This window comes from Pelobates fuscus, chromosome 12, assembly GCF_036172605.1.
Source record: "Pelobates fuscus isolate aPelFus1 chromosome 12, aPelFus1.pri, whole genome shotgun sequence".
NCBI classification, from domain to species: Eukaryota; Metazoa; Chordata; class Amphibia; order Anura; family Pelobatidae; genus Pelobates; species Pelobates fuscus.
The window spans coordinates 84,506,660-84,529,744 of record NC_086328.1 but is presented as its reverse complement, the minus strand read 5'-3'; the positions used below and the strand labels follow the sequence as shown (position 1 = coordinate 84,529,744).

At 45.5% G+C, this 23,085-nt stretch overlaps 1 protein-coding gene across 1 annotated transcript in view; it reads left to right on the top strand.

Moving 5' to 3' along the window:
- The window catches only part of CCDC88B (coiled-coil domain containing 88B), a 105,862-nt gene that overhangs the window by 46,942 nt on the left and 35,835 nt on the right, over positions 1–23,085 (top strand). The window contains exons 3-12 of the mRNA XM_063438644.1: positions 14,482–14,551; positions 14,635–14,704; positions 15,354–15,412; positions 17,642–17,725; positions 17,834–17,974; positions 18,195–18,361; positions 18,589–18,670; positions 20,200–20,349; positions 20,448–20,594; positions 22,425–22,632. Of these exons, the coding sequence (XP_063294714.1) occupies positions 14,482–14,551; positions 14,635–14,704; positions 15,354–15,412; positions 17,642–17,725; positions 17,834–17,974; positions 18,195–18,361; positions 18,589–18,670; positions 20,200–20,349; positions 20,448–20,594; positions 22,425–22,632 (1,178 nt within the window). The remainder of the gene's footprint in view (positions 1–14,481; positions 14,552–14,634; positions 14,705–15,353; positions 15,413–17,641; positions 17,726–17,833; positions 17,975–18,194; positions 18,362–18,588; positions 18,671–20,199; positions 20,350–20,447; positions 20,595–22,424; positions 22,633–23,085) is intronic.

The window sequence follows — 23,085 nt, the reverse complement described above, 5'->3', positions numbered from 1 at the left end:
CCTCCTCAGTCCCTGTCCCCCTATTTAAGGCCCTGTCCCCCCTCCTCAGACCCTGTCCCCCTATTTAAGGCCCTGTCCCCCCTCCTCAGTTCCTGCCCCCCCTCCTCAGTCCCTGTCCCCCTGTTTAAGGCCCTGTCCCCCTATTTAAGGCCCTGTCCCCCCTCCTCAGTTCCTGCCCCCCTCCTTAGTCCCTTTCCCCAGTCCCTGTCCCCCTCCTCAAGCCCTATCCCCTTACTCAGTCCCTGTCCCCCTCCTCAGGCCTGTCCCTTTCCTGAGTCCCTGTCCCCCTATTTAAGGTCCTGTCCCCCCTCCTCAGTCCCTGTCCCCCTATTTAAGGCCCTGTCCCCAGTCCTCAGTTCCTGCCCCCCTCCTCAGTCCCTGCCCTTCTATTTAAGGCCCTGTCCCCCCTCCTCAGTCCCTGTCCCCCTATTTAAGGCCCTGTCCCCCCTCCTCAGTCCCTGTCCCCCTATTTGAGGCCCTGCCCCCCCCTCAGTCCCTGTCTCCCTCCTCAAGCCCTATCCCCTTACTCAGTCCCTGTCCCCCTCCTCAGGCCTGTCCCATTCCTGAGTCCCTGTCCCCCTATTTAAGGCCCTGTCCCCCCTCCTCAGTCCCTGTCCCCCTATTTAAGGCCCTGTCCCCCCTCCTCAGTTCCTGCCCCTCTCCTCAGTCCCTGTCCCCCTATTTAAGGCCCTGTCCCCCCTCCTCAGTCCCTGTCCCCCCTCCTCAGTTCCTGCCCCCCTCCTCAGTCCCTGTCCCCCTGTTTAAGGCCCTGTCCCCCTCCTCAGTCCCTGTCCCCCTATTTAAGGCCCTGTCTCCCCTCCTCAGTTCCTGCCCCCCTCCTTAGTCCCTTTCCCCAGTCCCTGTCCCCCTCCTCAAGCCCTATCCCCTTACTCAGTCCCTGTCCCCCTCCTCAGGCCTGTCCCTTTCCTGAGTCCCTGTCCCCCTATTTAAGCTCCTGTCCCCCCTCCTCAGTCCCTGTCCCCCTATTTAAGGCCCTGTCCCCAGTCCTCAGTTCCTGCCCCCCTCCTCAGTCCCTGCCCTTCTATTTAAGGCCCTGTCCCCCCTCCTCAGTCCCTGTCCCCCTATTTAAGGCCCTGTCCCCCTCCTCAGTCCCTGTCCCCCTATTTGAGGCCCTGCCCCCCCATCAGTACCTGTCTCCCTCCTTAGTCCTTTTCCCCAGTCCATGCCCCCCTCCTCAAGCCCTATCCCCTTACTCAGTCCCTGTCCCCCTCCTCAGTCCCTGCCCCCATCCTCAGGCCTGTCCCTTTCCTGAGGCCCTGTTCCCCTTCCTCAGTTCCTGCCCCCCTTCCTCAGTTCCTGCCCCCCTCCTCAGGCCCTGTCTCCCTCCTCAGGCTCTGTCTCCCTCCTCAGGCCCTGTCCCCCTTCCTCAGGCCCTGTCCCCCTTCCTCAGGCCCTGTCCCCCTTTCCTGAGTCCCTGTCCCTTTCCTGAGTCCCTGTCCCTTTCCTGAGTCCCTGTCCCTTTCCTGAGTCCCTGTCCCCCTCCTCAGTCCCTGTCCCCCTCCTCAGTCCCTGTCTCCCTCCTCAGTCCCTGTCCCCCTCCTCAGTCCCTGTCCCCCTCCTCAGTCCCTGTCCCCCTCCTAAGTCCCTTTCCCGAGTCCCTGTCCCCCTATTTAAGGCCCTGTCCCGTTACTCAGTCCCTGTCTCCCTCCTCAGTCCCTGTCCCTTTCCTCAGCCCCTGCCCCCCTCCTCAAGCCCTGTCCCCTTACTCAGTCCCTGTCTCCCTTCTCAGTCCCTGCCCCCCTCCTCAAGCCCTGTCTCCCTCCTCAGTCCTTGCCCCCCTCCTCAGTCCCTGTCCCTTTCCTCAGTCTCTGTCCCCCTCCTCAAGCCCTGTCCCCTTACTCAGTCCCTGTCTCCCTCCTCAGTCCCTGTCTTCTTACTCAGGCCCTGTCCCCCTCCTCAGCCCCTGCTCCCTTCATCAGCCCCTGCCCCCCTCCTCAGCCTCTGTCCCCCTCCTTAGCCCATGCCCCCCCCCTCCTCAGCTCCTGTCCCTCTTCCTCAGCCCATGGCCCCTTCCTCAACCCATGTCCCCCCCTCCTCCTAAGCTCCTGTCCCTTTTCCACAGCACTGTCACCTTACTTAGCCCCTGTCCCCCTCCTCAGCCCCTGTCCCCCTCCTCAGCCCCTGTCCACCTTACTCAGCCCCTGTCCACCTTACTCAGCCCAGTGCTCTTACTCAGCCCCTGCATACGAGCATCAGCCCCTGTCCCCCTCCTCAGTCCCTGCCCCTCTTCTTCAACCCTGCCCCTCTTCCTCAGCCCCTGCCCCTCTTCCTCAGCCCCTGTCCCTTTCCTCAGCCCCTGTCCCCCTCCTCAGCCCCTCAGTTCCTGTCCCTTTCCTCAGCCCCTCAGTTCCTGTCCCTTTCCTCAGCCCCTCAGTTCCTGTCCCTTTCCTCAGCCCCTATCCCTTACCTCAGCCCATGTCCCCTTCCTCAGCCCATGCCCCCCTCCCCCCCCACCCCCCCTAAGCTCCTGTCCCTCTTCCTCAGCTCCTGCCCCCCTCCTCATCCCCGTGCCCTTACTCAGCCCCTGCATACAAGCGTATAATTTTTGGGGGGTGAGGGGGGGGGAGGGGGCGGGGAGTGGATCTGGGGTGAGTTCCTGCACTTTTTTACCCAGGACTTGACCCCTGTTGCCATATACAGCATAATGTTGCAGAACACGTCCACTGCTTCTTATATAGAGTCACACATGTGCCATACATCCTAAATGCTTCTCAATGAAAAGCATTAGACTGGGCTGAGAATATTAATGTTGATGATCTAACGGCAAGTTGAGTGGCTGCTGAGAGGAGAAAAGTGCGTTTAATATACATTTTTTCATATAAGGGATTTACCAAAGGAAGGTTGAAAATAACACAATACAGAGCCTTTGTTGTTATTCCCATTCACATGTGATTTGCATCCAGGAAAACAACAGTTTGTGAAATCACATGCTCTGAATGTAAGTAATTAATTTATCAAGGCTAGGAGTCCCGTGATTAATGAACTTATTTCACTCTGGTATTTCCACAAATTCCACATGCTGCATTTTATAGCCCTAGCTAACAGAATTCAGAAACAGTAAGGGTCTTCTATAAATAGAAGGGGCAATCCTGGTCCAAATGCAATGAGGAGGAAGAATGTTCTTTACTGGATGACAGCCCAACAGCTAAAAGCTATACATAGATTATCTGTTATTTCCATGATTACATTACTGCAGTGCAACTTCTAATGACTTATTGAAATTGTTGAAATTCTTTATCCAAGCATTTTGTTATAAAAGGTACTTTCCTATAGAACAACAGATTTCATAATTTATTCATTTTTCCTGCTTTATTTTTTAGATTTAATAGCAGATTAGGAAAATACACATCCGATGTAAGTAAATAGCAAAAGCAGCTTGAGATGAGCAAGTGGTGATAGAACTAGTGTTGTCAGAACCGCTATGTTTCCCTGGACACATAATTGCCCTTATGTGATGGGCAGGAAATTACTTCTTACCTGAGGTTTATTGGGCAACATTCCACACATCCACTTTGCCAGACCCAGGGGTGCAGGACTTTGCTCGTTGGCTGAGAACTATCAGTTGGTACTGTCAGCCAATGAGCTATCCCTGCATTGCACGGCTTAGCTTAGGAGAATGCACTGTAGTGGTTATAGTGCTTGGAGTGTTCTTGTAATATAGCATATGAATTCTATGTAATGCAGGGAAGCACATTTTGCTCCTCATCACAAAGAAGAAAACATAAGTCTTTTGGAAAACTTATGGAAACATAGTCGACATCGTAAGTACAATTAAGGACAGCAGGTGGTCAGTTTTTATCTTAGCAAAAAAATGCGAAGTAGACATTGAGATGGATGAATGTTTTGCAGTATATTGCCTGTGGATATATGCCACATGCAAGCATTTATTTTAACATTCAACAAATACTTATGTATTTTGTGTGTTTTGAATGTATATTGCATAGATTCGTCAACTGCATGCCTTCACCCATCCTTATAAACACATTCTAAAACTCTACCCAAAAATTACAACTGCATTAAGCAACAATAAAACCAACACGGGATATGTGAATTAATAAAACCTGTTCATTTTCAATATCAAACGCAGTTTAAAAATCTGCTACAATAAAATTTTGAACTAAACCAGATTGCCAAAGTCAATTCTTCAAGTAGCAATGAGGGCGTAAACTAAATTGCAAGGAGAAGGTCAAGGGAAGGAAATGAGTCAAATAGTGGTATAAAAGTTGTTCAGTAGCTTTAGAGGCAGAGGGAACTAATGATGTAGTTCTGTACAGAGAAAGGGAAGTAAGTGGACAGATCATTCAGTTGCATGGACTTCCTGAGAACACAAAAAATACATACAAAATGATGAAGGAGATGGCTCGAGAGAGTGTTTCATATTTCATAGAAGCTTGACAGACACTTGGAAAAACTCCCAAATACATGCTAAAATAAAGATATAAAACTAACCAACAGCGTAAAATATCAAATATGTATGACAAATTTAGTGCCATTAATTGAGTGCTATCTCACATGAATAAGAACCAAGAAGTCTAGGCTTTGGATGTGTGAGACTTTAGGGCATTAGTATGGTAGCGCAACTTTCCCTCTTATTGCTAGTCAGGGCCGGATTAACATAGGGGCTGATGGAGCTGCAGCTCCAGGCCCAGGCCCATGGAATAGGCCCAATGGTTTAAAAAAAAAAAAACTTTTTTTTTTTTTACACACTACTCTTAGGGTTACCAGGTATTTCTCATGTATTTCTTAGGGTTGCCAGGTATTTCTCAGAAGTATTTCTCAGGTATTTGAGGCTGCCTAGCCGGTGCCGGTATTGCAGTAATACCGGCAATACAAATGTCTGTCTCAGTATAAACATAGATTATTCTGCAATACCAGCGCCGGCCAGTAGGGGTCACTGTTTGTGTGGAGAGGGGCAGTGATAAGAAGTTACGGCATCTCCCTCCCTGCCTCTCTCTACTCACTGATCCGCGGGGGAGCAGCTCTGCACAGAGAGTCCAGACAGCAGCTCCGAGACATGGGGACGCTGATCAGGGCCGGCGCGTCCATAAGGCGGCACAAGCGGCCGCCTTAGGGCGCACCGGCTCTGGGGGCGCAAAATTCCAGTGACCGGCAGGAGGGAAGTGCTCCCTCCTGCCTGGTCACCTCCTGGATCCCCGGAGCGGCGCTGAAGTGGATTAGGAGGCGGCGAGGGAGCTCTGATCTCTCTGACCGGCTCCCTCGCTCGCCTTTTGCTGATGCCGCGGGAGCCGGAATATGACGTCATATTCCGGCTCCCGCGGCATCAGAAAACAGCCTGCGAGGGAGCCGGTCAGAGAGATCAGAGCTCCCTCGCCGCCTCCTAATCCACTTCAGCCGCACGCCTCCCAGCAGCCCCACTGGACCACCAATGAAAGACCCACGCCAGCACTCCAGGTAGGGAGGCTGGGTGGGAAATGTAAATTTAATTTAGATAATTAATTACTGTGTGTGTATGTGTGTGTGCATGTGAGTGTGAGTGTGTATGTGTGTCTGTGAGTTTGTGTGTGTCTGTCAGTGTGTGTGTGTTTGAGTATGTGTCTGTGAGTTTGTGTGTGTCTGTCAGTGTGAGTGAGTGTGTGTGTGTCTGTCAGTGAGTGTGTGTGTGTCTGTCAGTGTGTGTGTGTGTGTCTGTCAGTGTGTGTGTGTGTGTCTGTCAGTGAGTGTGTGTGTGTGTGTCTGTCAGTGAGTGTGTGTGTGTCTGTCAGTGAGTGTGTGTGTGTGTCTGTCAGTGTGTGTGTGTCTGTCAGTGTGTGTGTGTTCGAGTATGTGTCTGTGAGTTTGTGTGTGTGTGTGTGAGTATGTATTTTTTTGTATGCCTGTCTGTATGTATGTATCTGTATGACGGTATGCCTCTGTATGTATGTATGTGTCTGTATGTCTTGTACGTATGTTTCTGTATGTCTCTGTATGCATGTATGTAACTGGATGTATGTTTGTCTCTGAATGTCTGTATATATGTCTCTGTATGCATGTATGTAACTGTATGCCTTTATGTCTCTGTATGTACGTATGTGTGTGTCTCTGTATGCCTGTATGTCTTTGTATGCATGTTTCTGTATGTATGTATGTGTCTGTATGACGGTATGCCTCTGTATGTATGTATGTGTCTGTATGTGTGTATGTCTTTGTATGCCTGTATGTATGTATGTATGTGTCTGCATTCCTGTATGTCTCTGTATGTATGTTTCTTTATGCCTGTATGTCTGTATGTATGTGCCTGAATGTCTTTGTATGTATGTTTCTGTATGCCTGTCTGTCTGTATGTATGTGTCTGTATGACGGTATGTCTCTGTATGTGTGTATGTCTTTGTATGCCTGTATGTATGTATGTATGTGTCTGCATGCCTGTATGTCTCTGTATGTATGTTTATTTATGCCTGTATGTCTGTATGTCTGTGCCTGAATGTCTTTGTATGTATGTTTCTGTATGCCTGTCTGTATGTATGTGTCTGTATGACGGAATGCCTCTGTATGCATGTATGTCTTTATATGCCTGCATGTCTCTGTATGCATGTATATCTCTGCTTGTATGTCTCTGACTGTATGTGTCTGTATGTCTCTGTATGATTATTTCTGTCTTTGTATGACAGTGTACCTGTATGACTTTGACTGTGTGACTGAAAAATGATGCCTGTGTGCCTGTGGCTTGGGAGGAAAGACACACAGGTGAAGATGCATTTTTTTTTTTTAATGAGGGTTGGGGGCGCCAAAATGCATCTTCGCCTGTGTAACTAAAAATCCTAGCACCGGCCCTGACGCTGATACATTGGGACACTGGGGAACATGGGGACCCTGAGCATGGACGTCCGCAGTAATTTTTCGGCGGGGAGAGGGGGGGCATAATTGTAATGACATCCATGCTTGGCCCCTTTTTGACAGTGTCATGAAAGGGAAGGAGCATAGTCATTTTCACATAAAGCAAGGATGAATAGCGTTTTCACAACTATGGTGTCAGGAATATATGTTTGTATTCCTGACACTATAGTGTTCCTTTCATCAAATTACAGGAACATTCTGGTCACCATAACAACTTTATCTAAATGAAAATGCTGTGATGCAAGGAGGCCCCTGGGTGCTCTTTCTTTGAAGGGGTGAAACCACTCTCAAATGGTTTACCCCCAAAGGCTTCCTTCAGCTCCAGATCTCCAGGTCGCTCAGTTGTATTCAACTTCTGAAACAGAGTGTCAGGAAGTGCAGATTGTTGGGCATGGGTGCCGCTGATTGGCTAGAGTGGTCAGCTGACACTCTAAGCCAATCGCTAGTTCCCGATTCATAAAAATGTTTTACGTTTTTATGAATGGGGAGCTACTGATTGGCTTAGAGTGCTAGCTGACCCATCTAGCCAATCAGCGGCACCCCTACCCAGCGGCCCTCTGTGTTTCCTGACACTCAGTAAATAAAAGTGAACACATTAACACTGATATTGTTTGTTTTTACCTGGGGAGATGAGAAGGTCCAAAGTTTCCCTTCTGATTCTTCCTGCCCCTTCCTGCTCCTTGCAGACCCTTCCTGCTTTTTACAGACCCTTCCTACTCCTTTCTGCCCCTTCTTTCTCCTTGCTTCCCCTTCCTACTCCTAGCAGACCCTTACTACTCCTTGCTAACCCCTCCTGCCCCTTGCAGACCCTTCATACTCCTTGCTGCCTCTTCCTACTCCTTGCTGCCTCTTCCTACTCCTTGCTGCCTCTTCCTACTCCTTGCTGCCCCTTCCTACTCCATGCTGCCCCTTCCTGCTCCTTGCAGACCCTTCCTGCTCCCTCTTCCTACTCCTTGCTGCCCCTTCCTGCTCCTTGCTGCCTCTTCCTACTCCTTGCTGCCTCTTTCTACTCCTTGCTGACCCCTCTTGCTCCTTGCAGACCCTTCCTACTCCTTGGTGACCCCTCCTGCTCCTTGCAGACCGTCCATACCCCTTCCTGCTGCCCCTTCCTATTCCTTGCTGACCCCTCCTGCCTCTTGCAGACCCTTTCTACTCCTTGCTGACCCCTCCTGCTCCTTGCTGCTCCTTCTACTTTACCCCCATCCCTCACTTACCTGCTCTGTAGGCTGCTTCTGTGCTGCTCCCCTGCAGTTTCAGTCATGAGAGAGAGGCAGGCATAAGCTGTAGCTTCCTGCCTTTCTCCATTCACAGCGCCACCTACTGCACTGTATTCTCACACTAAAACGAAAAATAGCAGCACAAGCTGAAAAATCCGGGGGGGGGGGGGGTACCTCCCTTTACCCCCCCATTCGGACGCCCATGACCCTGAGACACTAGGGACACAGTGGCCCCATGTCTCCCAGTGGCCCCTAGTCTGTGTCCCCATGTCTCCCAGCCACTGTCCCTAGTGTCTCAGTGGCCCCATGTCTCCCAGTGTCCCCATGTCTCTAAGTGTCCCCATAGTGTCCTAGTGACATCAGGACACTGGGAGACATGAGGACACAGACTCCAAGGGACACTGGGAGACATGGGGATACAAACACTAGGGGACACTGGGCGACATGGGGACACTGGGCGACTTTGAGACATAGGAGACATGGCAGTGTCTCCATGTCTCCCAGCCAGTGTCCCTAGTATCTCAGTATCCCCATGTGTCCCTGGTGTCTCTCAGTGTCTGTAGTGTGCCAGTGCCCCTAGTGTCTCAGTGTTCCCTAGACTCCCAAAGTCCCCTAGTCTCCCAATGTCTCTGTGTCTCCTAGTGTCTCAGTGTCCCCTAGTATAAAAGAAAAAATCTCAGGCACTCACTGTGATAGATTTAGGCAGGTTTATTGGACACCGCAACGTTTTGACTTGTACCCAGGTCTTTATCAAGTCTCCAATGTCCCCTATGTATCAGTGTCCCCTATGTATCAGTGTCTCAGTGCCCCATGTCTCTCTGCCCATAGTGTCTATGTGCCCATAGTGTCTCTGTGCCCATAGTGTCTCAGTGTCCCCTAGTATAAAAGAAAAAAATCTCAGGCACTCACTGTGATAGCTTTAAGCAGGTTTATTGGACACCACAACATTTTGACCTGTACCCAGGTTTTTATCAAGTCTCCAGTGTCCCCTATATATCACAGTGTCTCAGTGCCCCATGTCTCCCCGTGTCCCCTTGTGTCTGTCACCGTGTCCCCAAGAGTCTCAGATTTCCTAGGTCTCCCAGTGTTCCCTAGTATCTTTTTCCCATGTCTCCCAGTGTCCCAATGTCTCTCAATGTCCCAATGTCTCCCAATGTCCCCTAGTGACATGGGGACACTGGGAGAAATGAGGACACAAACACTAAGGGACTAGGAGACATAGGGACACAGACATTCCCCCTTTTTGTGTATGTTCTGGTTATGAGATTTGTGTCAGTATCCCACCCTTTTACCGCATCCATAGACTTCCTGCTTTACTGGACACTGCTGTTAGGGGGTATGGGTTTACTTGAAAAATGAAAGCATGAGATTAGCAAAGGGTATGTGTTTTCTCATAGTTGCATCCTATGAGTTTCCCTACAGCATCATCTCCATCAGATACATGACGCTTAGGAGGTAGGACTGTTTTAGTGTTTTTGGTCAATAAGATTTTGTAATTAGGCCCATCATAATTATCAGCACCAGGCCCACTGGGCTCTTAATCCGGCCCTGTTGCTAGTCCTCCCAGCTTGAATCTTCCAGCAACTCACATGGTTGAAGGACTCTTGGTAAGTCAATTTGGGACAGCATATCTAAAATCAGAGAATATGCACACAACATTATATATTAAATATGTTATTAATGGATAATAGTGCACTCATGTGTTTTAGAGCCATTTGTTCTAGGTACGATAGCTTTAGATTCTATAGATGGGTGACAATCTCTCCCTTTCCATGTGGTCAGCCAAACTCAGCTAGGAAGGTTTTCTAGAAAATGGGAAATTTATTATACATAAAAAAAATGGACAAAAAGTAATTAAAATGAATTAACCAGAAAAACTTTTTTATAGCATGTTTCCAAAAAAAGCCTGAGTGCCAAGAACTTTTCATTTGGTGGTTGCTTAACTGCTACTTTTAACATCCTGGAATGTAACGTAGGCTCTTATGTCTTTATGCATTCTCAAGTGTCCTAGATTCAGTGAGACTGTATCAAATTCAAGGTTCTTTCCTGTTCTCTTATGTTCGTTCTGGGGACCAAAGGGAATGTCCACTATCAGTGCAGTGTGTGTGTACATGATGACATGTCCTCATTTTGCATCTAGTAGACCTAGAGCACTAAAAGCCCATGTTTGGAGAGGATTAGGAGCACTCTCAGCATGACCTTTCATTTGCTTGTCAGTATTATTTAAACTCTGTAGTTAGTAAAAATTTACCTGTAAATAAATTAATGCATATAGGTTATTCGAGATAGCAATACATGGCTAGGTACAATGCCTATGGAAAAAAAAATAGTAATTCTACTTACATAGTCTCGCAGTAAGGGTCCACCAATGATTCATGCAGGCTGTGAGCAGGGCCGGTGCAAGGATTTTTACCACCCTAGGCAAAATAAACATTTGCCGCCCCCCTCCTCCCCCATGTGACATCACAATTCCCCCTCCCATATGATCTGCCATATGAACTAACGCCAGTGCTGCACACAGTGTGTGTTTACATTAAACAGCCTGCAGAGACAGGCTATAGACACCAGAACCACTTCATTAAGCTGCAGTGGTTTTGGGCACTATAATGTCAATTAGAGATTAGGGCCATGAATAATATACTAGATTGCCTACTTACAACCAGATGAGGATGGTGATGGGCTCTGGCTGCAGTCTGGCTCCATTGGTCTGGTGTAGAACAGGCTCTCTGGCGGCTGTTTGTAACTGTGGTCACAAAAGTCAATGTTCTGGGGAAACGTGAAACAGCTCCATTTTACTGGGCCGCTTGCACAGCTCAAGATCTGAGCCCCCAGGGCCTGATTGTGAGTATGCCTATAAGGCCCACCTATATGTTCCACCCATGAGTTCGCTCACAGGGAGTGCAGTGTGTAGGGGATGTGTTACATGTTAGTGTAGAGGATCTAAAGTGTGTGCTTATGAAATGTAGTGTATAGGGATACCATTTTGTGTAGGTGATGCAGTGTGTGTGTGTGTGTGTGTAGTGGATGCAGTTTTTTGTGTAGGGTCTGGAAAGCAGTATGTGTTTGTGTGTAATGGATGTATTGTGTGTTTCTGGTTGTGTTTAAGGGATGCAGTGTGTGTGTGTCTGTAAGGGGTGCATTGAGTGTGTGTATAAGAGATGCATTGTGTTTCTGTGTGTGTGTAAGAGAAGCAGTGTGTGTTTGTGTAAGGGATGCATTGTGTGTTTATGTGTATGTGTGCAAGGGATGCATTGTGTGTTTATGTGTAATGGATGCATTGTATGTTTATCTGTGTGTAAGGGAAGCATGGTGTGTTTCTGTGTGTGTAGGGATGCATTGTGTGTTTCTGTGAATGCATAGGGAAGCATTGTGTGTCTAGTGTGAAAGACAGAGTTTGTGGAGTAGAATAGGGGCTGAGTCCTACCAACCCCTTTGTGCTTCTCTTTCCATCCTTCCTCAGCCTATCTCCCCTCTTGTTTCTTAATGATCTCCCTTCCTGTCCCTTAGAGCTCCCCCCTGCCCCACTATCCCTTAGTGATCTCCCCGCCCCCTTTCCAGTAGTTCTCTCCCCTCCTGTCTCCTAGTGCTCTCTCCTACCCCCCCCCATTCATTTGGTGCTCCCTCCCATTCCTTAGTGCTCTCTCCTTCCCCCACCCCCACTTAGAGCTTTCCCCTGCCCCTGTCCTTTAGAGCTATCCCTTGCATCCCATAGAGCTCTCCTCTGCCCCTGAGTGGTCTCTCCTCTCCCCTCAGTGGTCTCTCCTCCCCCGCCTCACTTATGTTTCTCTTCTCCCCCCATTTCCATTAGTGATCTCTCCTCTCCCCCTAAGTGGTCTCTGCTCTCCTCTGCCCCCCCCCCCCAGTGGTCTCTCCACAGACAGAGACATACATGCATACAGAGACATGCAGGCATATAAAGACATACATACAGAGACATACCATCATACAGACACATACATATATACAGGTATACAGAGACATACAGGCATACAGACACATACGTACAAAGACATACAGGCATACAGACACATACATTTGTACATACAGAGACATACAGGCATACGGACACATACATTTGTACATTCAGAGACATACAGGCATACAGAAACATACAGACACATACATTTTGTACAGAGACATACAGGCATACAGAAACATACATACAAAGACATACAGGCATACAGAGACCTACATACATACATACGTACATACATACAGAGACACAATTACATACTTACATCAGTTCAATCTTGTCCCCTGGATTCATGCTGTCTGGCTCCTTGGAGTCCTGTCCTGCAGCCCAGCCCCATCACAGGGCGCCAGCCGCGCTGTGTGGTACACAGGGAGCAGGGATATGATGTCATTCATATCCTCGCCCCCTCCACACAGCCTGCGGCAGACACGAGGGTAGGTGCAGTGGCGTACACATGACCCATGGGGCCCCAGTGCGCAAATTGATCCGTGCCCCCCCCCTCGCGCTTACTCTGCGACCGCGGTATGTACGCCAGTGCATGCAGATGCACACACACTTAAAGGACCACTACAGACACCCAGATCACATCAGCTCAATGAAGTGGTCTGGGTGTCAGGTCCCTCTAGTTTTAACCCTGCAACTGAAAACATAGCAGATTCAGAGAAACTGCTATGTTTCACTGAGGGTTAATCCAGCCTCTAGTGGATGTCTCACTGACAGCCGCTAGAGGAGCTTCCGCTATTCTAAAACACTGAACGTCCATAGGAAAGCATTGAGTAATGCTTTCCTATGGGCGGTTTGAATGCATGCGCGGCAAGAGCATTCGGAGCTGAGAGGCGGAGGGATCCCCAGCGCCAAGGGAGTCCGGTGCTAGAGAAAGGTAAGTGCTGAAGACACACACACACACTCTCATGAACAGATGCATACACACCAGCTAACAGACACACACATTTACTGACAGACACACTCAGCGACAGACATACATACACTCTCACTGACAAACACACACTCACTAACAGACATCAAACAGACTCACTAATACACACACACAAACACACTCAGTAAGAGACACACAGTAACACACTCACTGACACTCACTAGCAGACACACACACTGACACTCACTAGCAGACACACACTGACACTCACTGGCAGACACACTGACACTCACTAGCAGACACACTGACACTCACTAGCAGACACACACACTGACACTCACTAGCAGACACACACACTGACACTCACTAGCAGACACACTCACTGACACTCACCAGCAGACACACACACTAACATTCACACTAACACATGTTTTTTTAAAAAATGTAATCCCCCAGCCTCCTTACCTTTTGGAGTGCTGAAGGGATTCCCTGGGGTCCAGTGGTGCTGCTGGGCTCCTGGGCGGGCGGGTAGGCAGGCAGGCAGGCAGGCTGGCTGGCGGCACGCGCGCGCGAGGGAGCACTCTCCCATGTGTGCTTCCTCTTCAGCTCCCTCGCACACCGCGTAGGGATGCCGGCGCCGGAAGATGATGTCATCTTCCGGCTCCAGTCTCAGTATGCGGCGCGCGAGGGAGCTGAAGAGGAAGCACACATGGGAGAGTGCTCCCTCGCGCGCCCGCAGAACCGGGCGCTCGGCCACGCTACAATAGGTCAGCCTGATTTTGCACCCCCAGGGCCGGTGCGCCCTAAGGCGGCCGCCTGGGCCGCCTTATGGTAGCGCCGGCCCTGGGGAGGCCCAGGCGGCCGCCTTAGCCCATATGCTTATTACATCAAGCTTGCTGTGCAAATGTAATAAAATACAAATAACCAAAACATGTCAGAAAACATACAGAGAATTATAATAACATAATAACATATTTAAAAAGGGATGGGGAAGACAATATTTAACACAAAATATCTCTCCTGCCTGCAGAATTTGCAATATGCAAATCTACCTGAATATGCAAATTAACACACCTTGCTATTCAGGCAGCGCATATTGCTATTGCTATCAACAGAGGGTTCTATACAGGCTTCATAGCCAAATCCACTTAGTTGGTAACAAACATCTGCAGGATAAGAGAGCACACAAAACAATTAACATTATACACACACATTATAAAGCACCTATAATGGGCACAGGGTTACTTAGACATAGGAGCCATTTAGGAACCATTGTAAAGTGTCCTTCTTCTCCTAGTGATAGTGACTACCGTCACAAGTTGTAACCCTAAAAAGAACACTGCAGATGCCGAAGACAGACAGAAGCCATATCCTAACCACGGTGGATATATTTCTCCGACCATTTTGAACTCTTATATCTCTAACAGTGCCATTAAGAAAGGCTTCTTTCATATATGTGTTTAAGTGGGGCCAGAAAAGAAAAGAGAATCTGTATATGCCGCCACATTGTACCATTTGATGTATACACAAGTGATATGAGCTATCTGCTTGTTTTACAGTGACCCACGTCCATACCATGGTAATCTGGATCTGCACAGCCTTAAAAAGAGACTTAGAACTTTTTTCCAGGTAAAACATACATAATGTATATGAACGCAGATAGAATCATGTCAATGTATATGTGCATGTAAATATGTTATGATCTGTTATAGGATGAGCTACAGCAGCTGATCGTTATGCCGCTACCTGATGTTTCCTTGATAAACCAGGACCCTTTTACAGGTCAGTATAACTCATCTTATCCCCTCTCTGATAATCCCGTATTGGAGAACCAATCCGACTAATGTATGTTTTCTGTGGTATTATTAAAAAACACAGTGAGAACAAATTCAAAATGTCACACTTTGGCCAAAAGTGCATTATTTTATTATAATAAATATAACAAACCAAAACAAATAAATAAATAAATAACAATAATAACACTGTGATAATGCTTATTAATATAATAAAGATAACAATAAATAAAGTCGTAAAAATTATGAATCCACATTAAAGTTTTTATTTTTTGGTTCTGTTAAAAAAAACTAAAAATCACTTATCTCTTTTGATGGTGTGCTAAAGATTTAGCAATGGATATCACAATCCGGTTCAGTCCTGGCACAGCCAAGGCAAATATTGCATTGCAGGAGGTGAAACAGAAACGGAGTGATTGAGAGTGATTGACTGGGAGACAAGATGGAGGCACTCACTCAGTTTCAGGATAGAGCTTAATTGTTGTGTGGAAATCTACATTTCATTTATGTTGTTTTTTTTTTTTTTTTTAAATATAGGGAATAATTAAACATAATCATACAAATCATAGTAAGTGATTGTTTTTCTTAACCCTTACATTGTTTCTAGGTTATTTATCTTCTCATTCCCTTTATTTCAGATGCTTCCATACAGGAAATGGATAAACTTCTGTCACTGATATTGGGGGCCGCTGTGCAGGTACCTGTCTTTTTTTTATTCCTAAGCTACTATGAAAGCCTCTAATGGAGAGTTGTGTTTATGTTTCACAAGCACCATATTTTAGTAGCAAATATTGTATCCGTCCTATAGAATCATAAATCCTTCACCTTGTTAATGAGCAAAATCGCAACTGGGTAAAATTGGATTCTCCACCATTCGAAAAGATGCACACTGGAATATCAAATCACCAGCAGAGTTATTTATTAAAGTGAGCATTGCCAGGAATACAAAGCGAATTCTATGAGATTTCAGGTTTAATGTCAAAGTCCTCAAGCTCCAGCTATGCTTTTAGTTCAGTTACGTGTACCTTAAAGGAACACTATTGCATCAGGAATACAAACATGTATGTCTGACATTATAGTGCTAGAAAAACATCCGTGGCCCCAATCTGGCGAGATTAAAGGTGATTTTACTCACCTTTTCACCCATGTCGCGCCTTTTCACCCATGTCGTAGCTCTGACTGAGATCATCAGTCTTGATGATCTCAGCCAATCCAATGCTTTCCCATAAGAAAGCATTGGGAGGCTATTGCACATGTGGGGCAAAATGCTACACTAAGCCAATCAGCATCTCCTCATAGAGATGCATTGAATCAAGCATTTCTAAAGGCAGTGTGGAGACGCTGAACATAAGTGCTGCATATGGTGCAGCACTTAAATAGGAAGCACCTCCAGTGGTTGTCTGAGTGACTGCCACAAGAGGTGTTTCTAGGGAGCAATGTATACAGGCCATGTTTACAGAGCTAACACTGCAGGGACATGCTATGGACACAAGAACCACTACATTAAGCTGCGAATTCTCAGCAAAATTTAGCAAATAGAAGTGAATTTCATCTGTACCATAAAAGAAGTACTTTGTATGACGTTTTTTTATCCAGAAGTTCTACCATCCTTAAACTAGTGGTGATATCTATTGTCTATTCATTAAAAATGACATTAGTTTGTTTTAGCATTAGATATACAGCCAACTCTAACACTTCCTTAAAAATATACCTGCAAATCTTGTTTAGCGTAATATACAGTTTGTACAAAGTGAGTGTCAGGATCCAGACAGGGATCCAACACGCAGAGTACTAAACTAGATAGACGTATACCGGACCTTAGAGTGGCCGGACTAACGTCACATAAACAGAGAATAGTCAGGGGCGAGCCAAGGTCAAGGGAAGGAGTAGACAGGTAAGCGAGGTCCAAGCCGAGAATCAAGGGTAGGAGAGAGAATCAAAGTCAGAAAACACGCCAAGTCAATAACCAAAAACCAAACACAGAGAACGCACTGAGGGAACAGGCAAGCTGAAACCACGACAGGGCAAGGAGTTACTGGAAGTGATTACCATTTATACCCTCTCTCTTTAATTGGTGCCCACGCCCCCAAAACGTCCTGGTTTGAATAGTCCGGCGGGTCGTGACGTCATCGACGTCGTGACCTCGGCGGAATTGCGCCGCGTCATAAAAGGAGCCGGGTTTATCGCGGCCAGCGTTCAACATGCCGATATTGCTGGAGGGGAGAGAGGTATCAGTAGCAGGTACCATGACAGTGAGTCACCATGGGTTATGCTATTTTTTAGATTAGACAACATTTGAAAGGGCCTTGCTAAAGTCACCATCATTATGATTATGTACAAAATAGAGATCAGTTTAAGGCTCCAGAACAATCTGAGTGTATAACAAAAACATGCAATTTAATTTTATCAAGGTTTACAAAATCCCAGCTGTAAAAAAAGAGAAATAAGGAAAACAGAATATGAAACAAAATGGAGGGGGTAGGCATGGAGGGGGTAGACATGGAGGATTGGCTGCCAAAGGTCTAATGAACTGTTAAAATAGGAAGTCTATTCAAGGTGGCCAGACCTGCTTGAGAATCTGTTAATGAGACCACAGACCATAGCTGTCTATGTATCTTGTCTACTATCATATGCTGGACCAATTTTATGGTGGTAAGCGCCCCTGGCCTTCATTTATAATGAAGTACCCACCATGCATCAAGAAAATTTTAACAGCCAATTGGATTTCATTCTAAGTGAGAATCCAGAACTCATGGTTTCTCAGAGAGGGGGCAATAAGAAATGAAAAGTTAATGCTCCTATTGAGTCCAAAAACAGAGTAAGAAAAGGTTTTCATTGCTATTTGGAAAGCACTGTGACCTAGAAAACTATGGTTCTAGAAGAAACCAGACCTAGGTATATGTAACTGCTTTGTTCTCTTTCTTAGTGCGAGGACCGGGAACACATTATTGCAAGAATCCAGAGCTTAAACCTAGATTCACAAACCAAACTGGCTGAGAAAATCCAAGAGGTGAGAAAATATTGCATATTTATTATGTCACTTCTCTTGTATAATTTTTTGTATTTCTTTCTCTGCACCATTCCTTTTTTCACCACATTTTATATTTTCACACTCAAGATGACTCAGGACTCTCAGAAAATATTGGCAATCCCTGGGATAGACCTGTCCCATCTTTCCCATTCTGACCTGCAAGACGTGGTCCTCATTCTAACTACACATCTGAAAGACATATTGGGGCAAAGAGATGAAGCCCAGGAGGTGGGTACCTAGGATTAACAAAGTTACAAGTGCCTGTTTCCTTATTATTATTGTGAGAACTTAATATCAGATCTGGTTGGAAGGTCTAACAATTAGTGTTTTGACTTCATGACAGGTGTTCTCTTCAATTAGGTATTAAGATGTAGACCCTTGAATGTGCTACTTTTTTTGTAAGTGCTAAATTAATGATTAATTTATTATTATTTATTTTTTTAAACAGCGTCTCTCTCTCATCCGTTGTGAAAAGGAGAGTATTCTGACTCCACATGGTGATTCCAGGATCCAAGGAGTATCCCAAAATATGACATCCGATGCCCAGGCTTGGAAGACTCACTCCTTGCAGACAGCTGATTTGCAGAGTAAATTGCGGCGTGTGCGTCAAGAATTGTGAGTGAAGTAAGGTTCTCCAAGTAGACTTTGTAATGGGGAGAATATCTGATAACAAACAAGTCGAGTGAAAACTAGAGATTATGGGTGGTAGAATTAGATGTACCACGAGGACCTGATGAAAGTTGTACATGGTGATATATGTAGCAGCAAGAATTAATTTTAAAATAATGTGTATCCATGTGGTTAAACAGTGTTTTATCCTTATTTGCAATGTGCTCACACAGGGAGGAAAAAGAAGAAGAACTACTGGACAATCAGCAACAAATACAATTGATGGAGGTTGAGATCAGGAAACTACAAAAACAGGTACAGTGTTTATAAAATAGATTTGATCACCTCCTTTCAGGGAAAGAACGTGATTGCACTAACACATGCTCCACAATAAGTTCTTTCGTTATCTAAGATGAGTCAGACTGAAACCTTGACTTCTTGGGTATAATGGATATCCTTGGGAAAAAAAAACAGACTCACATGTACCAATTATTAACACACTCCTTTCATCAACTACGTTTTAAATGTAATTTGTTTGCATTTAAAATTTGAAGTGATGCTACTAAGATTGTCAAAGTCAAATCAGAGGTATCACAACCTTAACATTCTAACAAGATAGCAATTTTAAAAGGGACACTTTAAGAGCCAAACTGGCAGCCACGAAAGGCACTGCCCATCATGAAGATCTTCAAAAATCAAGTCTTCACAGTTTACATCATTATGCATAGAGAGGCACTGAATTCAGTAATTCTCTGTGAGAAGCATTAAATAAGAGGTGCATGGTGATTGCAGAGCACACACACACTATATGTCTCCAAATCTTCTCCACACATGACTTAAATGTGACCAGAAAAATTAGATTAGGCCCAAAACAAATTAACATTCAAAATCAAAGCCTCTCTCTATTGATAAACAGCACATCTGCAGAAAAAAAGAAAATAAAAAAAAAACATAAATCAGTCTAATTCCCAAGTGTGCTCCTTACCTAGTCCACTATTGTATCCGCGTCTCTTCTTGCACATCATTTAATGTACTGTTATGAGGAATTATTGAACTAGAACATATGTGATATGATGCAAGTACACATGTTCAGTAGTTCTATTATTGGTTTCAGGAGTGTCAGGAAGTCAGCTAGTTCCTAGTTTCAACATATACCACTGGAGGAAGATCGGAGCACATTCATTTGCTGTATCTTGATCAATTCTGGACTGTCCCTTTTCTTCCCATTAGAAGAAGTCAGATCATTCATGTCAGGGATAGGCAACATTCAGGACTCCAGATGTAGTGGACTACATGGCCCATAATGTTCTTACAGCCATAATGCTGGAAAAGCATCAGGGGAGATTTAGTCCACAACATCTGGAGTGCCGAAGTTTGCCTACACCTGATCCATGTTTCAGGGTCTGTATAACCCAGTAATCTTTCACAGGCCCAATATGTTAATTACCACTACAGTCCTGTGCTGCCTATTAAGCTGATATCCACCATCTTCCTGACGATAAAGGACTGATAGTTGTCATATAACTTGTGTCAAATACACTGGTTTTGCTGTTTCCAGCTTCTGTTTTTTCTGCATTTGCACTTGTCCTTTCTTAAAATTGTTCACAAGGGATATGCAATTGCTTACTGTAAGACTCTGTTTTGCTCAGTTTTTGAGGAGGTCTCTGTGCTCATGTATGTGGTAGTCCACAAGAGCTGGAGTACTAGTGTTTGGGAACTCCTGGTCTCTAATTGCATGTATATACTCAATCTGTTCTCTCTAATCTTGGTATTTTTCTCTCCTAGTAATTTATCTGTTACATTACTAAAATATGACTAGAAATCTCATTACTGCCTTCCCTTAGGTTCTAGAGCTCTCTCCCTTGGCTGCTCTATCTCGCGGATACCGTGATGAACTGGACAGTCTAAGAGAGCGTTCTCGACGCTCTGAAACTCAAGTGAATTCTCTAACTGAAAAATTGCGCAATATGGAGTTCTATCAGAGAGCACTACAGGTATGTTACTTCCTATACCATTTCTGACAACATGGTGCTTGAGGAAAAGAGAGATTTCCAAAGTTATAATTGATATTTGTTTTAATAATTCTGTACAGGAGGAGAAAGAGTTCTCCAGGGGGCTCCTTGAAGATAAGGAGGTCTTGGAGCAGCAATTGTCAGCAGAAAGAGAACGCTCCGAGAAACTACGGCTGTGTGAGAAGGAAAAGATGTCAATGGAAGAGAGCCTACAAAGACTGAAGATGGTGAGGGATATATAAAGAAGGCGTATGCCTGAAGTTGTGGGAAGGGGATTTAAGGCCTATATAAACCCAGCAAACCCCTTGCTTACCTGTCTTCGTCGATTCCGGAAATTCCCCTCCCACCACACCCTCTTTTCATATCATTATATCCAGGTGGGCCCTCTTTTTTGCAGGCCTAACCTCTCGTCGGTTTCGGCACACCTCAACCGACTATTAGTTATCAAAATTACACTCACATTAAATGTGCGCCCCCTTTCATAATCCCGTACACAAATATAGATTACATGAAATCACATCCCATGTGATTAAAATTAAGGATTAACTAAAGAATGTGGCCAAAAATGCTAAGTTTGTTAACTATGCCAAGTACCCAGCAACCAGGGGATAAACTGCAAAGGTCTCTGTGCATCTGCCAATTTAAAGTAGGCTTTAATCTTAAAAAAGTTTCTCATGAGGGCAACGGATGACATTTAAATCTGAGCAGACCATTGCGTAATGTGTGTTGAAACATGAGACTTGCTATAGTATTGCTCCTCTGTTATTAATTTGTTTACATCATAACTCATCTCATTATGTTCTCTATATATATTATTGGAATCTACATGGATTTATGAACATGGGGGTAATTTAAAAGTGTCATGTTATGAAAAGAAGTGCAAGATGTGAACGTCAATACAGTTTAGTTTGGGAGATATTTCCATCCCCCCAGTTAGAGCTCTGCAGCTCCCCCAGTTGATTACTGCCTTCACCCCTCGATGGCATCCCCGGTCTCATTCAATCTTTAGCTTATTTGTACCTTTACAGAGGAAAATGTTCTATGAACATCACAAAATAATCAAACCCTGTAAGAGCTGATTTCTACTTGTTAAAGGATCACTATAGGGTCAGGAACACAAACTTGTATTCCTGACCCTATAGTGTTAAAACCACAATCCAGCCCCCCTTTGTTTGCCTCAGAAAAACAAGCAGTCTGCTGACATCATGAGAAGTGGTAGTCTGATCCAATCACAGTGCTTCCCCATAGGATTGGCTGAGATTGACAAAGAGGCAGATCAGGGGCAGAGCCAGCATGATTCAAATACAGCCCTGGCCAATCAGCATCTCCTCATAGAGATGAATTGAATCAATTAATCTCTATGAGGAATGTTCAGTGCCTGCATGCAGAGGGAGGAGATACTGAATGTGAAGTTATCACTAGGCTGTAATGTAAACACTGCATTTTCTCTGAAGGTAATGATTCTATTCACCAGAACAAATTCAATAAGCTGTAGTTGTTCTGGTGCCTATAGTGTCCCTTTAAAGGACCACTCTAGGCACCCAGACCACTTCAGCTTAATGAAGTGGTCTGGGTGCCAGGTCCAGCTAGGGTTAACTAATTTTTTTATAAACATAGCAGTTTCAGAGAAACTGCTATGTTTATCAATTAGTTAAGCCTTCCCCTATTTCCTCTAGTGGCTGTCTCACTGACAGCCGCTAGAGGCGCTTGCGTGATTCTCACTGTGAAAATCACAGTGAGAGCACGCAAGCGTCCATAGGAAAGCATTATGAATGCTTTCCTTTGCGACCGGCTGAATGCGCGCGCAGCTCTTGCCGCGCGTGCGCATTCAGCCGACGGGGAGGATCGGAGGCGGAAAGGAGGAGGAGAGCTCCCCGCCCAGCGCTGGAAAAAAGTAAGTTTTAACCCTTTTCCCCTTTCCAGAGCCGGGCGGGAGGGGGTCCCTGAGGGTGGGGGCACCCTCAGGGCACTCTAGTGCCAGGAAAACGAGTATGCTTTCCTGGCACTAGAGTGGTCCTTTAAGGTCCCTTATTATGACTGCTCTTTTTTTTTAATAGGAAAGAGATTCAGAGTCTCAAAGAGTGCAACTACTTCTACATGATAATTTGACACTGGCCGAAGAGATACGAGTACTCAGGGAAGAGACATCCCGAGGCTGGGACAGAGTGTATGAGACAGACTCGGAGATTTCTTTAAGCTGGGAGAGAAGAAATGAGAATGATGGAGAGCATGCTTGGGAGAGACTGCAAAGCCAGGACTCTGAATGTAAGTACATATGTAGGAGAAGAGCTAGGCATTCTAAATGTTTATGGAACGCATTTCTAAAAACTGATTGAGCATCATGGGAAATGTAGTCTACAGATTGCTACAATTCCTAAGGTAGCCATCCCTGCTGTATAGATCAATGCAAATAGTTTCAAAAATACTGACTTGTTCATAATGCTTCATGAAACCATACAGTATCAATTTCCATAGAGGCCATGAAAACACATTCAGGGCTATTTAAAGATTTGAGACTATACAGATTCCCATATCTTGAAAACCAAACTATTGGTGCAGAAGCAGAGATACTATTTTGTTTTAACATACAGTAGGTATATATAAAATATATAGGAAAGAAACCGTCTAATACGCTACTGTAAACAAATATTATGTGGTAGGCACTCCTATAGAAATCGAAATCTTGGTACCTGTGTCATTTCTCACGATGACTAATAT